Consider the following 17,335-nt stretch of genomic DNA (forward strand, 5'->3'; position numbering starts at 1 on the left):
ATTAAGAGTGTAGTTATAAATCAGGCCGAGGGCTGAATTCTAGCCATTATAATGTAAATACAGTTCTAATGCGTCCTTATCTTCAAATAAGGTTCTGGCAGTAATAAAAGTGAAACTTGGAATACACGTACTGAAGATAGAACTTTCTCTTTCTAACGTCTTTCTGAATATGGCTGCATACAAATGCAACAATATTACTCGTAAGTGGGCTGTTTATTCACTACCCGAATGCCAAACTTCATGTTTTATTCTGGACGGGAAGCCGATTTTTAAACATACATAGTAGTCGTAAACTATTTTCATCTCAATAATTTTGATACAATCTTAAAATAAGGATGTATTTTAATATTTTCGCTCATCGCTAAGAAGTAAGAAGTTTGAATGTGTATGTTTTATGTCGTTTGTTTTTAAATACCGAATAAGTTACTAATAGGTGACCGTCAAAATAATTGTGGACTTCAGCATCATTTCAAGTTAAATTTTCAGCTATTCATGGGATTTATCACTCTAAAATTATCTGAAAAAAAAAACATTCATTTATCTGTTTCAATGTTTATTATGCAAACAGTTAAACATACACTACATAATGTAAACATGAAACTAATTAAAAACTAAACTTAAATATAAATATAAGCAAAATAATAAAGACAAAAAAAAAGAATTAAACTAATTAACTAAAACTACCTAATTTCACAGTACCGGTCTGTTCTTTGAAATCGCCTGTATATTAAATCAATACAGAGCTGATGGAAAGCGAGCAAATTTGATATTTTGAAGTCGCGACCATTTTTACCGTTTTACCGAACGGTGTTAGGCTGCATCCATACTGCAGTTAACTTTCATGGAGCAACACGGTAACATGAGGTAATTTACCGAATTACTTAGTATTGCATAGTGTTGCTCCACATATGCTAACTGCGGTGTGGATGTATCTTTAGTCGCCATCTGATATATCAAAGCGAATAAGTTGCTCACAAATATTTGAACAAGGCGCTGTTTCCAACGCGTTAAAGTGCATTTTAGGTATATTGAATATTATTATTTAGTATGGATATTTTGTTGGCGACTATAGCTTCGTTGAGATATGTACTTCAGATAGTAAACTGACCATTCGTTAACATGTACAACTGGAAAGGGTGTGTTGTTAGTGCTAGTAGTCGTTTGTCTTTAGAGAAATTGACATAAAATGTTATATTGGTGACTTACGTTTACGGCAAAAGTCTTACATTATAGTATAGAAAACTATAGAACAAATTTGTATATACATGCAATAACACGTTAGTTCAAATAAGTTAACGCCAATTTAAATTATGCTCCGACACGCGTCCGTAGATAACAGCGTACACTACCTATTTTTAATGCAATGAAAATAGAGTGTACAGAATTTTTCTGAATTATGTTAAGTGTGTACATATATCAACATCACTAACAATGAGAATTTAGACTAGAGGAATGTTGTCAAAGTTAATTATGTAGTCAGTGCATTTACTGCCATCTTTCGACACAAATAATTAACACTTTTAGAACGCTAGTCCACGATAAGCCAAAGGTGTGATGCCATACCTTTGGCTACTCTTGAGTAGGATATACTTTTTGACATTTCACAAGTTGAACACATATCAGTGAAAAAAATAAAGATCGAAGACAAATGGCGTTCTAAAAGTCTTAATCACAGTATCGAATGGCAGTAAATGTACTGACTACATAATTTACTTTCACAATATTCCTCTATTTCAAATTCTCCTTGTTACTAATAAGCAAGTTAGTAAATGCTAGACATTCTTAACGATAATGACACGTTGACAGTAGTTTTAAGAATTCGTTTAAGATATCATAGTTTTACGGTGGCGGAATAACAAAATAATACTTACTAACTAAAAATACAACAGGGAATACTCGATTTAAAGCTTTCAGGTTTGTTACCTATTGATGAAACACTAATACCTAACTCTGTTTGCCATTTGGATTAATGTTTGGCTTAGTAGACTAAAAACGCATTCGATTTGGTCGAGATTTCCCTCTATAAGTCTTTTAGTTAAAATTATCACTACACCGAAAGACACGGATTTGTACACTTCTGTATACTTGACAAATGAAATGAGTACAAGTCTGTCACGGGTACCATCAAGTAGGAGGAATTTCGTACATTGACCTGTCTATCTGTCTGTATCGCTTGCGCACGTACTATTTACTGTAATGCATTTTTCGTCAAGTTAAAGTTAGACAGTAATATCTCGCATGGTTCGGCAGATCAGTGCATGATCTTTTTTAAAACGCGTCGTAAAGATGTTTCTGGTGAAAGTTACGAGGGCGGTTTGATAAGTCAGTGACTTAGTAAAAAAAACTGTATATTATTGCATGCATGGATTAATTAGTGAATAGCAATACCGAGACAATATTGACATTCACTTATTAAAAGCCACCAAAGAAATCCAATCATACTGAGCAGTCCTAGTTAGATTTAACGGTATAGTATTCAGTATTCCTTGGTGTTTTTAGTAAGTAGCTATGAGCGACAGAAGCAATTGCGAGCCGAAGCATTCTAGAATAAATATAAAATACTCCATTAGGTTAGTCATCAGTACACATATCTGTAACTTTATGATCAATTCGCCGAAATTCCAGAGAGAAGTCAGTTTATAAAGAGTGTTCCATGCATAACAGCGTTAGTAGCAATCTGCTTTTTGCTGTGTATAATCCCGATAGCGTCAATTTGTGATGTTTATAATATTCAAGTTCGTCAAGTAACCTTAACCTTAGATAAAAAATAATTCTACATAATTAAAACTTAATTACTTGGTTAGGTCACGTAATATATATGTATAAAAAATATGAAACAACTAGTGGTGGATTTGCAGTGTTGGCCGCCCTAGGTCCCAGGCCCTGTAGTAACTACTAGCCGCCCCTTTCTCGGCAACCATCTATTGTATATATAGCTGCCACCCCTATTGTCTTGCCGCTCTAGGCCCGGGCCTACTGGGCCTCAGGGTTAATCCGCCACTGGAAACGAAACCATCTAGATTTATTTAACTGTCAACATGCGCATTGCTCTACTTAAGTACTTTAACAAAATCAAAAATGCTGTTTATCAGGTTAAATAATATCGTTTCTTTCCTCTGTGAACATTTCAGCATGAACCAAACGAAGTGCTATTTCAGTAGCATTCTTTTATTTAAGTACATACAGCAATAATAACATGGCAAACATGGCATTCATATAAGGTGTGATTCGCACGTCGGCCCGCGGGGGCAACCCGCAGGCGGTAGATAGACTGATATTGATGATATACATTATATGAGACCTATTTAGATACTTGATTTCTAACTATATGGAGTATTCCGGGTAACTTTGGTAAAATTTGACAGGGTTTTTAAGTATTTCTCATTACTATTACTGACTAGATTAAATCAGCAAAGCCTTATGTAGTACAAAATCGTTTTACTTGGTGTTTGTTACGACTACGAGTTCAAAAACAGAAGGCAATAATCCAAATAAATATTGTTTAGGATCGATTTTACACTATTGTAAAAACATGTCTGTGTAACAAATATCTGCCTTTTCTATATGTGGCGGGGCGCCACCTTGCATCTTACGTTACTAACACTAAATATTTCCTTCTAGTTTAAATAGTAAGTACTACATTCTATGCTTTGCCTATAATTTCACATAATTTCTCTTTTTTTGTGTGTGTGCAAGATACAGTATACAATGAAGTGTTGTGCTACTGCTAACTACTATTTGTCATTTGCTAACCCTAAAGCTGCATGTGCTTCAAATACATTTTCTCCAATTAAAAAATAAAATAAACAACCACATTACTATCAATAACGTGTTATTTATATGAAGATTGAAAACTGGCATTAATATGAGTTAACATTTTAATCTTTCGAGTTTCAATCTTCATTATATTAATATTTAATAAATGTTACAGTTAAATAAATGATTTATCGAATAATATTTATTAGTTTAGTAAATTTATTAGACATGCAGGTTTTATTTGGAATGCAATATTAGGAACCCATTATTTTGCGCTTTTGAGTTAGTAGCCGAGAACGATCTTTTGAAAATATGAAATGCACTAGTGTTTGAATGGTAGTAGTATGTACTGTAGTTGCGCTGTAGGATGCGAAGAGCACACCAGAATTCACCAAATACAGTATGGAAATTAAAATGCCGTCATCGTTTATGTTAAAGTTGATAAATATCGAGATACCGTGAAATATCACTTGCCTTAGAAATATCAGTGTGGTTCATGACAACAGACTCATCGTAATTGTATGCACATTGCGTTTGTACGACTTTAACAAATATGAGGAAACTGTAATAGTCGATCTCGTTATCACCGACGTTTATAGAAACGTTGTATACTAACTTGAATAACTTTTAAAATACTTATTCGCACCTGCTTATTAAACCGCAAGTTGCATTCTTTAAATTTTCACGAACCTATAAATAACAATTTTATTCTGCCAACGCTTTTGGCATCCCATTTTCTCTTGCAATTGCATTCTGCGGTCGGTTGTGAATATACACCTTAATGTAAAAATTAAAAAAAATATTGACAAATGTCACACTTAAACTAATACTTAGTCTTGAATAACCAAGTAACGATTCACGCAAATTCCCGTAAAAAATCACTTTCACCGCGCTGCCACGTTAACATTACCATTTTTTAATTTCCAAACGTTACACATATTGTGTGATTATTATTTAAAGCACCTACTTCATTTTGTTAGGGATTCCAGTTTTTAAATAATTCTTGTTACTTGCCCTTTGTTAAAACATTTTATTTTAAGTATGTATTACGTATTTTTAGTGTAGAACTATATGGTATTGAAGGTGCGTGCAGATTTAGCAAGTGCGCACGCATTTGTGCTGTATGTTGCCCGTTACAAACGTTGCATGAGACGTATATTTAGGCGCGCAATGTTAAGCACTTGCGGTGCATATGTTAGGTCTGGACGCATCTTTAGATTTTTATTCAAGAACAATGCAGTCGACAATACGTTGCTCACAAACCGAGCGAGCTTTTAGAGGTAAAATGCTTTTAGGATAATTAAAATTGATTTTAGAATATTTAGTATTTAAAATCGAACTTTGTGGGTCTTCGAAATTTCAGTATTGCGGTTGGCTCTTCTTAAAAATTTGCCCCCAATGCTTTAAGTCTAAGCTAAATGTATCGTTCTGTGCTAGCTGTGACCGCATGCAGCCAGCTTGCTGTTAAGCTGCGTGAATTTTCCGCCTACAGTAAAACAAAGAAAAGAGAGTAACAATTGCCTATTAGGGGTTCAATCTCGGGATTCGTAGGGAACAAGATTGGGATATCGGAATCTTATATAGAGCTGACGATTCAGTCATGTTCTTTTAATTTATATGACGAAGCGAATTATCATAAAATTTACAATATTGTACATATGAATCCAATTTAATACATTTTAACGTTTATAATATAATATACCTACATGTTTAGAGTGAAATAATATTTTTAAGTGTAAACGTATTTTGTAAGTTCTATTTTCTGCGCAACTTCGTATCTATATCCACCAGCGACAAACTGATCTACGCTTGAATTCGATTCAGCGACATAGAGTAAAAATGCTTTGGCTAAAACAGTAAACACGAACATAAGCTGTTGAAAAATTACTGTTTATATTTTTCCGCTGATGGATTCATTTAATGTTAAGATTAATATTTAGTGATACGTCTGCGTAGCGTCCAAATACACATGAACTAAATTTCTAAAGCGTAAAGGCACGATTCCTTCGTCGACCATGCGGACCGCAGAAGGAAAAAAATTGGTCAAAATGTATTGTTGTTGGTCGGCTTTGGAATGCGTTCGTCGCAACTTATGTGCCCCGCCCGACGAATATAAAACACCGCGCGCGCAACACTGCGTGGCATATAATTAGTTTGGACGGGACTTTGTCTAAGTAAGTCGAATTTTCAATAATATTTGCCTTCTGTAGGCATATTTCCAATCAATGGTACAATCATCGTCAAAGTACACCTAATGTCATACGGCAGATAGTGCTCAGGGCTTTTTGACACTTGAATGTACTCTGTTTTATGTGCAACTTGTGCAAGATAAGTGCGAATGTTTTATATTTATTATTAAGGTGCTTATTTTAAAATTTGTCTGTGTGTGTATGTACGCATTATTTTTGTAATGACATTGCAATAAACATTTGTGAATTTGTTAAAACTTGGGTTTTTTATTCCTCATGCTAGCGATATATTATTAATTAATAATTAAGTCATTGTTCTGAAACAGAATTCCCTATAGTTCGTCCGTCCGTATAAAGCAGTTGGGAAAACAAATTAAATCTAAATACAGGGGGTTGGCATAAGCAATAACGTGACTCTTCTCGAGTTAGATATTGTTTAAATAATTTGTAAGAGTGAGGTCCCGTCAAGTATGTCAAGTTACTTGTGCTTGCCCCGCTGATTATGCACTTGCGAACGTTTCTTGTTAGACTGACCACGCTAATTTTGCACAGATATGGCAGTAAGAATAAGAATGCACATAATGTCCCTATAAGCGTCATATGTACTTGACGTACCTCTTGGGATGAATACTTAGCGTGATCCGACTTAGTCTTAACTCAAGTTTTTAGTGTTCCGACCCTAAGTTTTCGGAACATTCTCTGTCCGTCCGTCTCAGACATTTTTTTCTTAGAAACCGCAAACTGAAATTTAATAATAACTACTGCGCCATATGTTTTGCGGTAAAGAAGGTGATTTTTAACCCACAACAGAAGCTTATCAATTCAAACGTTTTTAGGGTTCCGTACCCAAAGGGTAAAAACAGAACCCTATTACTAAGACTCCACTGTCCGTCTGTCTGTCACCAGGCTGTATATCATGATCCTATTGCTGCTATAACAACAAATACTTACTATTTAAAACCAGAATAAAATAAATATTTAAGCGGGGCTCCCATACAACAAACGTTTTTTGCGTAATAGTACGGAACACTTCATGCGCGAGTCCGACTCTTGGGCGGTTTTTAGTTTTTCTGTATGTTTGTTATCTCAGAACTTCGTTATTTCTGAATCTGGAAAATGTATTTTTTTTAAAGTAGGTATATGAAAATTTCTAAGTTGGTCCCATTTTTGTCAAGGTCTAATCCTGATTAATGGGCTCCATGAGGTATTGAGGAACTCCTAAAATCTGATAGCCATTTCAAGAATTCGCATAAAAAAACTTGGATTTGGTAAAGTGGAACTGCTGATGAGAACCAGAACTCTCACCTTCAACGACTCATATTTTACGTTTGGCGATTTGTCTTCTTCGTTTAGTTTGCTAAGAATTATTTATTTATATAACAAATACTTATAAAAAGTAATATACACGGTGTAACATGACGAAACCGAATAATGAGTTCGATTAGTTAATTTTTTAATTATACGATATGCCTAGCCCGAGACATCATATATTATTTCACTTGTAGAAATTTACAGACTAGGGCATTTTTGGGCAGGTTTGTTTGTTTGCTAAAAAAGTAAGGATATAAGAAACATTTTTGTCATGGTCCAGTTCTGATGATGAGTTCCATGAGGAATTGAGGGAACTCCTTAAATTATGATGCATTCAGATCGAAACTTTTTAGTGATATGACTTTTTGGCCAGACAGGAACAAAAACTTTTAGATGTATGAAGTATCATTATTGATGATGAAGGGTAATGCAATGACGATCATGGCGTAATGAATGATGAGATCGGTAATGCTACTGATGATTCATCATAAATCATAGAGGTACAATAATATAAAGATGAGACGGGGGGCCAAACGACCGAACGAGATGCACTTATGGAACTTTCAGTAGGAGTAGCAGAGAAAGCCGTATTATTGCTTGTCTTTGTCACAATCTCACTTTTTGTTTGTTCCCCACCATACATTTAGTATGGTTTATGGTGGGCAACAAATAACCCGACCGAATTACGTAGATTGTTTTTGGTATGTTGATTTGCGTATGTTTTGTCCCCCACTGAGGCATGCGTATACCACTTTTGCTACCTTGTATGTCATAAATATATTTTCACCACACCAGCTCGGAAAGGCTTACTTTGCACTTCAAAAACTGATAGCAAAGTTGCATTTTATTCACATGTGACACAAAGTAATCTAGTTAATGCAAATTTTGAGTTGGTTTCTTATGTTTGCTGGTAGAAATGACTTTTAAATGATGATTTTGGATGATAAATATTTAATAACATTCATTTGGATTTGATTTGGTTTGATTTTGTTTGATATTTTACATTTAATATTTCAGGTTGGTGTGGTGAAAAATTTTGTGTTTCACTCGGGGGCAAATTTTGTTTAACCCTCGTGCTTTGAAACCATATTATATTAGCACGAGCGGTTAAACGACAACTTAGCCCCCTTGTAAAACAAATAACTATTATTCGACTGAACTTCATTGTTATTAAAAACTACCTACTTACCCAGGGGCGTATTTACCCTAGGGCCATCCGGGCCATGGCCCGGGGCGCCGAGCCGCCAGGGGCGGCGGGCGGATCGCATTTTTTTTTTGTTTTGGCGTCCTTCATACAACTTTTACTTCTCACCTTTTTTATTTATTTTTTGTTAATCTCAATTTAAAATTAACATAAAAAAACAAGAACTAGTAGGTAAGTCATTTGGTCGAAAACACGCTTATAAGTTAAGTTTCGTCAATACCTACGTCTTCAGCAAACGTACCCGAAGGATCTTGCGGAAGATTTACAAGACGAATGTGTTTTCTTAAAATATTTTTTGAAATCTAATGAACAAAATATGAGCTTGAGACAGCTAAATCTCTATATAAAAAACAAAGACTTGAAAGAAGCATTCCCGTATACAGAAATTGCGCTACGCATCTTTTTATGCACTGCAGTGACAAACTGCAGTACTGAAAGATCATTTTCGGCGCTAAAAAGGATAAAAAATTACCTTCGCTCAAAGATTAGCGAAGAACGGTTAAACTGTTTAGCCATTTTGAACATTGAAGCGGATGTTACACAAAAATTAAGTAACGATATTATTATTGATGAATTTGTGAATAATTATGCACACCGGAAAAAAATGTAGACATCAAAAAATAACTAAAAATTTGTAAAGATAATTAATAATTAATCTTTTTTATTTAAATCGCTTTTTTCCTTGATTTCTGGGGCGGCAAAAACTTATTGGCCCAGGGCGCCAAATTTCTAAATACGCCTCTGTACTTACCGGTATAAAATCTAGGTGGCTCAAAATATTACAGGTAAGTACGTCAAAAATGTCTTCACCGCCCATAAGCAACGCGCCTTCAGTTTCTGACAATAAGATTTCCAACACAAATGCTCAATCTACACAGCCTATACCAAATGATGGCCAAGCTGCAGGCACAAGTAGAAGTGCAGCTGTCTACCGTAAACCAAGGCCAGCTTCAAAGTTCACACGAGGAGAAAAATGCTTATTCACTCATTTAGTGGTGACTTTCGCCATCCTGGTTCTGCTGTTTATCATTTTTGTGGTGCACTTGTACATGGTGAGGCATCATGGAAATGAGATGTTTGAAGGCATATTGAGAAGAAGAGTAGGTGAGAATTTACTATAAAGCGCAATGAGAATAAGCCAGTCTTGTAACAAAGAAATCCATATAAAGATTCCCTTTTTATTGGTCTTGAGTGCAATCTAATGTTATTAGTGAAAGACTGCGGTCGAGGTTTTAAAAGTCACCTTGCCACATTTTTTTTTTAAGTAAAGAGAGTGCGTGCAAGCTATTTAGAACACCAGTGGCCTATTTTATAAAGCTACAAGTTACAATTTACAAGCGGAAGTCTCTTTTTAACCCTATGTGTTAGAACAAGACTTCCGCTTGTAAATTGTAACTTGTAGCTTTATAAAATAGGCCACAGGCCGCGTAGCCAAGATGCCGATCGCTTACGCTCCGTAGCGGTCGAAACGCAACTGTCACTGTCGCACCAATATGGAAGAGTGATAGAGAGACATAATGCTTTTCGTTGTCGAAGCGATAGCGATTGTAACCTTGGCTAGGCCGGCAGGGGCCCGTTTCTCAAAAGCTTGTAACTTGTAATACAAGCGGTTGTCACTTTTTGACAGTGTATGTTAGAAAGGGACTTCCACTTGTATTACAAGTTACATACAAGCTTTTGAGAAATGGGCCCCTGGTTCAAACAGTTTCTACAAACCCAACTTTGTCTTCAGCTTACTATTGCTGTTAGCTTTAGTAGGTAACGTAGGTATATGAAATTTATTTCAGTAAACCCTCTAATAATATTTTCATATTAGCTGAAGAGGAGTCGAACACCCCACCAGTAGGCGTTGTGTATGTTTTGCCGGACTATTATATGTGCAACTCCCTCCTCTTGCGTCCCCGATGGTCACTGGCACCAGCGCAATGTGTGGCTGCCCGTTCTGACCCGGACTTGGCTTATGCTCTACCAAGCTGGCGAATAATGTATGACCCAAATACTGGTTCTTCAGACGAGTCAGGTACATGCTGTGGTTCTATTTGTACACAATTTTAACTTCCAATCATTGGCTATAGCGGAAGCAGTTATAAAGTTGATCCAAAATTTTTTTATTAAGCTATGAGCTTCATCACATATGTTCCTTGAGTAATTCTAAGCATTTCAAGCCTGGGAGGCAATAAGAAATGTGTGTCTACTCGGATTTGTAATGGATTCAAACTTTCAACCCCTTTTTAACCCTGTTAGGGGATGAATTTTACAAAACGCTGAAATTAATTTTCCTGTCTTTTAATAATATCCCCAAATACAAAGATTCAAGTCCCGCGTTCGAAATTTTTTTTGATATCCATACAAACTTTCAACCCCTTTTTCACCACCTTAGGGGATGAATTTTCAAAAACGCTGAAATTAGTTTTCTTGTATTTTAATAATATATCGTTTTACGAAGTTTCAAATTCCTAGCTTAAAATAAAACTTGAACCCCATACAAACTTTCATCCCCTTTTTAACCCCCTTAGGGGTTGAATTTCTCAAAATCGCTTCTTATCTCTTGTACACTTTATAAATGTAATCTAGTGTGCAAATTTCAACTTTCTATCTTTTGTAGTTTCGGCTCCGCGTAGCAAAAATCTCCAACCAAATTTTTCACCTTTTTACGTTTTTCTTGTAAAATTACTATGAAACTGAAAAAAACAAATATCAGCAATGAATTCTACGTCTTTGGTTTATACGAAAATGATACCAAACTTGCCCTAGTACCCACCAGGATCAGAATAGATTTTTTTTAAAGATGACGGGTGGCGGCCGTCTTTGTACGCCACCCTCCCCCCCATCCCAGGCTAGAAATGCTTAGAATTACTCAAATATCAGATGTGATGAAGCTCATAGCTTAATAAAAATTTTTTGGGTCATGTATGGCAGCGTTACATAACTGATTCCAGTACTAACAAAATGCGATTTGCCAAACATTTATTAAATCTTATATTTAGCAGACAATTTTGAGCCAGTTTACTGTAGGCACTGTAGGTAATCATTATCGTCATGCCTTTGATTAACACATTCACTGCCCCCGACGCACATGTGCGTCCACCGTCATACAAGTTTGCCACGTCCCCTGGCAGTGAATGCATTAACAGATTAGGGTTTTAGGCGTAAAAATCATTTGAGAAAATTCTAACTTATAGTACCTACTTCTGTTTTTTCTAGATGACTTTTTGGAATCACTGATAACTCGCAGCATACCACATCCTCATTTCAACAGAGATGACTTCCAAAATAACATAGGACTGTTTCTACACGAGGATACTTTTCATCATAGTTTTTCAAACGTGTGTAAGTACTTATACCTAGTGTCATGGTCAGGCAAATGAACGTTTGTAAATCTTATGGCAATGATATAATGGCTCCTCTACACGATGGGCCAGCGCCGGCCACTCCAATAAGGGACGCATTTATGCGTTAGAGGGAGAAAGGGATATTGCTATCTCATTCTACCGCATGGCTGCGTCCCTTGGAGTGGCCGGCGCTGGGCCATCCTGTAGAGGAGCCATAAGGTCCACCAATCGGCAGTTAAAAGTGTAGATGTTAATATACACCGTGTTTTTTTAGATCCGGTAATATCTAAATATTCCTTATACCATGGCCATACCAGTGGCCCATTTTATAAAGCTACAAGTTACAATTTACAAGCGGGGAAGTCTCTTTCTAACCCTATGTTTTAGAACGAGACTTCCGCTTGTAAATTGTAACTTGTAGCTTTATAAAATAGGCCACAGGTAGTTATGGCTATGATATGCAATCTCTATTTTATAGATATAAGCGATGTCTCCTTCCAAGATTACACGCTTAGGACCAATGCAAACGATTTAAAATTGATCAGTTGGGAAGACTCGTGGCATCTACATGGTATGTTACTGGGAAACCAATAAATACTAACCCCCTTATTCATAAACCTTTACTAAAGTTGACAAGCAGATAATAATCGATTGTCCCTTTCCATCATACCGATGCGTCGGAAAGGGACAAACGATTATTATCGGCTTGTCAACTTTAGTAAACGTTTATGAATAAGGCGGTAATAAGTATAAAATAGAGCAATATTATATTGTTTGTACATAGCGAACAATCTTCAACTAATACGTGAGTGACCCATTTTAATTATACCGTAAAATGGGGTGAGTAGGGTGAAATTTGACTTTCAAAACCTCGATAAAATTTTATTTTTACATTTGAAAACTGAATGGTGTATATAATAAGTGGTTCGGACGTTTATATTTTATTTTGGGTAGTTCCATTTCATAACTTTGACGATAAAGAGGAAAACCCACCTCACCCCGTATTTGGGGTGAGAGGGTTTTTCATACAAAGGTGATTTTGGAAGATTGTTGGATCGATTTTTTTTATTATGCGTATTACTATAGCCCCATTTTAAATTGGAATACATTATTTTTGTAGCAGTAGCCTTAAAAACCCTTCTCACCCCCTTTCAAACCTTCTCTCCCCATTCATAACCCACCTCTCCCCGCGAAACCTACTCACCCCGTTTTACGGTACTTACATACCTATTTAAAGTCGGTATATCACGGAAGTTTTTTTATTAAAACCTGTATAGAAGTTGGCATAGGTGCGCAGCAAAATAGGTAGGTACTTTTGCTAGCACCAAGTATATACTCGAACCGTATTTAATAAATATATATTTCTAAATAAAGAATGTTCGCTTAGTTCCCTATGAATTTTTCGAGAACTTTTGAACTTTTTTAGGGTTTCGTGGTCACCTAGAAACCCTTATAGTTTCGCCAGGTCTGTCCGTCTGTCCGAGGCTTTGCTCCGTGATCGTTAGTGCTAGAAAGCTGCAATTTGGCATGGATACATAAATCACGCATTGCGACAGAACGGTAAAATAAAAAGTAGAAAAAAAATTCGACGACCGGTCTGGCCTAGTGGGTAGTGACCCTGCCTGCGAAGCCGATGGTCCTGGGTTCGAATCCCAGTAAGGGCATTTATTTGTGTGATGAACACTAATATTTGTTCCTGAGTCATATGTATTTATATATATAAGTATGTATATCGTCGCCTAGCACCCATAGTACAAGCTTTGCTTAGTTTGGGGCTAGGTTGATCTGTGTAAGATGTCCACTAATATTTATATTTATTTATTTATAATTATTAGGGTTCCTCCCATACAGAAAGTTTTTTTTTAAATTTTTTTTTTGCTTTTTCCCGCTAGTGTGGGGTGTCGTTGGATAGGGATAGGTCTTTTAAAACGAATTAGGGTCTCCTATCAACCCTACGTGTTACAGATAGCCCCCTCTGCAGAGCATGCATGGAGGCAGAGGAGACAGCCGCTCACGTCATTCTCTAATGCCCAGGGGTGGCAAAATACCGGGCACAACACCTCGGCTCACCGGGATCTCTCCCAGAAGTCGTCGGTGACGTCAAGGGTCTGCCAGGCTTCTTGGTAGAGATGGGTTGGCAAGAAAAGTGCCGCCAACCCATCACGCAAAATAGGCGCAATAATATGACGTCGAGTTGCGGAAACCAAGCCCGCGAAAATATAAGCGAAATTATAGGTTATAAAATATAACCTATAAGGGTCTCCTAAAACCAATTTTTGGTATAGTTAATATTTTCAGATCTATGCGCTCTTAAAGAAAAAAAAATGTGTGGGACTAGCTCCCGTTTGGCCTATTTTAACAGAAAGGTAACTACGAAACCCTACACTGAGCATGGCCCGACATGCTCTTGGCCGATTTTTTTACTTTTCGCAACTTGCATTCTGTTGGTAGATATCTACGTACTATAACAATACAAATTTTCAAAAGGTCACGTAGTACACAATCCCGTTCAGATGTTGGCGCCGAATAAATGTAAGATGTACGTTTCTCCAGTCGTGGACATTAGGGATTATGAACACTGCGTAACAATGACGGAAAGACGGAATGTATCTATAGGTTAGTATCTGTGGTTTGTATATTAATTAGACACTAGGTAGGCATCTATTAACCCTTTTAAAGGGACCCACAGATTACCTTACCAGTTTGCCGGACGATATCAGCCTGTCAGTTGTTCGGAACTGCCACCTTTTGCGTTTAACTGACAGGCTTACCGTTTGTACATATTGGATATAAAATAACTTATTAAAATAAACTAAAACTACAAACAAAATAAAATTAATACTAAAACTTACCTATAAAATAAAAAACCTAATTATAAAAAGAATACCCCCTCTAGTAGGTCCGCCTGTGGCATGGTACCCATGACGCTGGCGGCGTTTCCTCGCTGAACCGCCAGGGCGATTAGTTGCGAGAAATACGCGCCAGCTCTGGGGTCCCCTGTGGCGTCAATCAGCCGCCTCGACAGGCTTACCTATGTATTGTCCGACGAACTCGTAATCTATGGGCCGGTTTAGACTTATATGACGCCTCTATTTGCATCACTTGTCTAAGGCGAAAGGCGCTGTTATTATATCAAACTACTCTCGCCGCTTTCTGATCCTAACCGCCTCATCTACATAAAAAAAATTACAGGGTGTGTATAGCATTGGTCTCGACCCAGACCCACGGCTCCCCTTAATCATAAGATAAACGTAGTTATTAATAAACAAGTAAGGACAATTAAGTCAACAGCGTTCGGAAATTTTGAGTTCCGAGATTCATGAAGGATTGTGGGGTGAAAGTGGTATATAATTAATATCTGAAATTGGTAGGTATTGATTGATCGAGCGATGCATTCGTAATAACTATCTGGCTGCCGTTTAAGTTTTTACACGACTGCCCAAAAAAAGAGTGTATCGTTTTCAGCGTTCATTTTTGTATGTACAGTCAAGGAATTTAAATTCCGACCCATTTCGTACTTTGTCACAGTGACAATCAATATGAAAGCCGCTAGAGACCTCATACGGTTGTCACTGTGACAAAGTACGAAATGGGTCGGAATTTAAATTCCTTGACTGTACATTGTATATATTTTTGGAGTCTATTTCATAATGTCGGAACCAAGGTGGATTATGTAGTCTACAACTCACAGACCCACAAATTTAACTCATTCCATTGTTTTAAGAAAAAGTATATTTTAATACTTAAGTATTACCATGTATTACATAGTGGTACCTGGTGGTTCATAGGTAATCTGTAAGCTAAATATAAACTTTTACATATGTTATTTATGAGTACCTAAATATAATAAAATTCATATCGGTAGTTAATTTTCGTAACTTATTGGAAACAATTAAAAGTTAACTGTACCTACAATTTTCTCAATTTACCCTATTCTTTTCATGAAAATCAAATTTGTTCTGTTACGTAATATTGCTATGCCCTAGCTTACAGGGCTCATGTTTGAAACAACTCATTTGTTATTTATATAATATCCATTTGTACAAAATGAATGCAAATAAAGAACTTGGAGTGATTCGAGTATATAACTGCTTCTGAATGTAGAAGCCCTGAAGTTCGAAACTTTGAAGTGCTACGCCGTAGCCCGTAGCAACTAATCGAATACCTTTAAACGACAATTCTTGTTTATTTATTATGTATATGTTTTTTTTTAATTGGTGTTTATTGTGTTCTTTTTTGTTACCTATATATCGTCAGGTGACAAGCAAAGATCACTAAGTACTATCAAAAAATTAAAGTAACAATGCACTTTATTACACTTGTAACACGGTTTTATTGTCCAATAATTTCAAGGGTGTTAGTTAGTGACTTTTGCTTGTCACCCGACGATATGTTATATATTATATTTCGGGGATTTCGGAAACGGCTCTAACGATTTCGATGAAATTTGCTATATGGGGGGCGATAAATCGATCTAGGTCGTTAATCTGGGAAAATGCGCATTGTTGAGTTCTTATGTTTTCCGAGCAAAGCTCGGTCTCCCAGATATTTACATAAATATATTTAAAATGAAATAACGACGTGTCGTGTCGCACTTTATTTTTAATAGTTAATTCCAGGACCCCTCACTTGACTTGACTTTGACCGTCTGCACATCTAAGACATGGAGTCTATATTAATCTACCATGCTGTGCTGGATTAAGACATTCTGAGACCCTAGGGTCTGTCTAGAGTACTCTAGAGTATCAGCTCCCGAGTATCGATTAAAAGCGTTAATGATATTGCCCCGAAGCCTTTCATCAGATCAGATTCGATCGATTCCTAAGAAGATTTCAGTGCCCTTCTAGACGTGGTAGTGGTACCCTGAAACTTTATTTATTGGTTAATCCGGCACTGCCATCTACAATTCCCTACTATTCATAAATCATTGATATTGATTTTATTGAAATAAAATTTTACGGCATTACAGCTAACACCAATGCACTGTAAAATTAAGTAGTAAAATTAAGTACCTAAGTAATAATAAAGCGATTAATAATCTACCTATTGCATGTTTGATTCGCAAAAACATAAAAAATCTTTAAAAAGTTTATGACTTTCGTCGGCAAACAAGTCGGAGTTAGTTAGTTCGTTTTTATAAATCATAAACGTTTACTAAAGTTGACAAGCCGATAATAATCGTTTGTCCCTTTCCAGTTTCCACCATACCCATACGTCGGAAAACGACAAACTATTAATACCGGCTTGTCAACTTTAGTACGCGTTTATTAATAAGGGGGTTAGTTTATACCGGCCTTCTATCGGATTTCTACAATTATACTGACGTCACGTATTATCTTAGCCCCTGGAGCAGTATTGGCGATGAAAGCAGAGTTCGTCGGCATATTTACGTGGGGTGACTCCAAAGGCAGAGGGCTCCCGTTCGTAATACTGGACTTAGCACACTATAAAGACTGGATCACATACATTGTCTACAAGGATACAAGGTAAACGTCACAAGGTTTAACTTTATTTTTTTTAGTTGACATATTGTTTGCCGTGAA

At 36.4% G+C, this 17,335-nt stretch overlaps 1 protein-coding gene across 1 annotated transcript; it reads left to right on the top strand.

The window, feature by feature from the left end:
* The first annotated feature begins 9,256 nt into the window (after positions 1-9,256).
* LOC134678344 (chymotrypsin-2-like) lies at positions 9,257-17,335 on the top strand. The gene is made up of 6 exons (XM_063536877.1): positions 9,257-9,564; positions 10,277-10,480; positions 11,665-11,790; positions 12,271-12,363; positions 14,280-14,408; positions 17,134-17,335. The coding sequence occupies exons 1-6, from the start codon at positions 9,261-9,263 to the stop codon at positions 17,280-17,282; spliced, it is 1,005 nt and encodes a 334-aa protein (XP_063392947.1). The 5' UTR covers positions 9,257-9,260; the 3' UTR covers positions 17,283-17,335.

The sequence above is a fragment of the Cydia fagiglandana genome, chromosome Z (genome assembly GCF_963556715.1).
Source record: "Cydia fagiglandana chromosome Z, ilCydFagi1.1, whole genome shotgun sequence".
Classification (NCBI taxonomy): domain Eukaryota; kingdom Metazoa; phylum Arthropoda; class Insecta; order Lepidoptera; family Tortricidae; genus Cydia; species Cydia fagiglandana.

What these genes read in the sequence shown, in the direction of transcription:
- LOC134678344 (XM_063536877.1), top strand. Translation starts at nt 9,261, where the DNA reads ATGTCTTCACCGCCCATAAGCAACGCGCCTTCAGTTTCTGACAATAAG. An exon ending in TCATAGTTTTTCAAACGTGT is followed by an intron (nt 11,791 to 12,270) that starts GTAAGTACTTAT and finishes TCTATTTTATAG; the next exon opens with ATATAAGCGATGTCTCCTTC. An exon ending in AGACTCGTGGCATCTACATG is followed by an intron (nt 12,364 to 14,279) that starts GTATGTTACTGG and finishes AATTTTCAAAAG; the next exon opens with GTCACGTAGTACACAATCCC.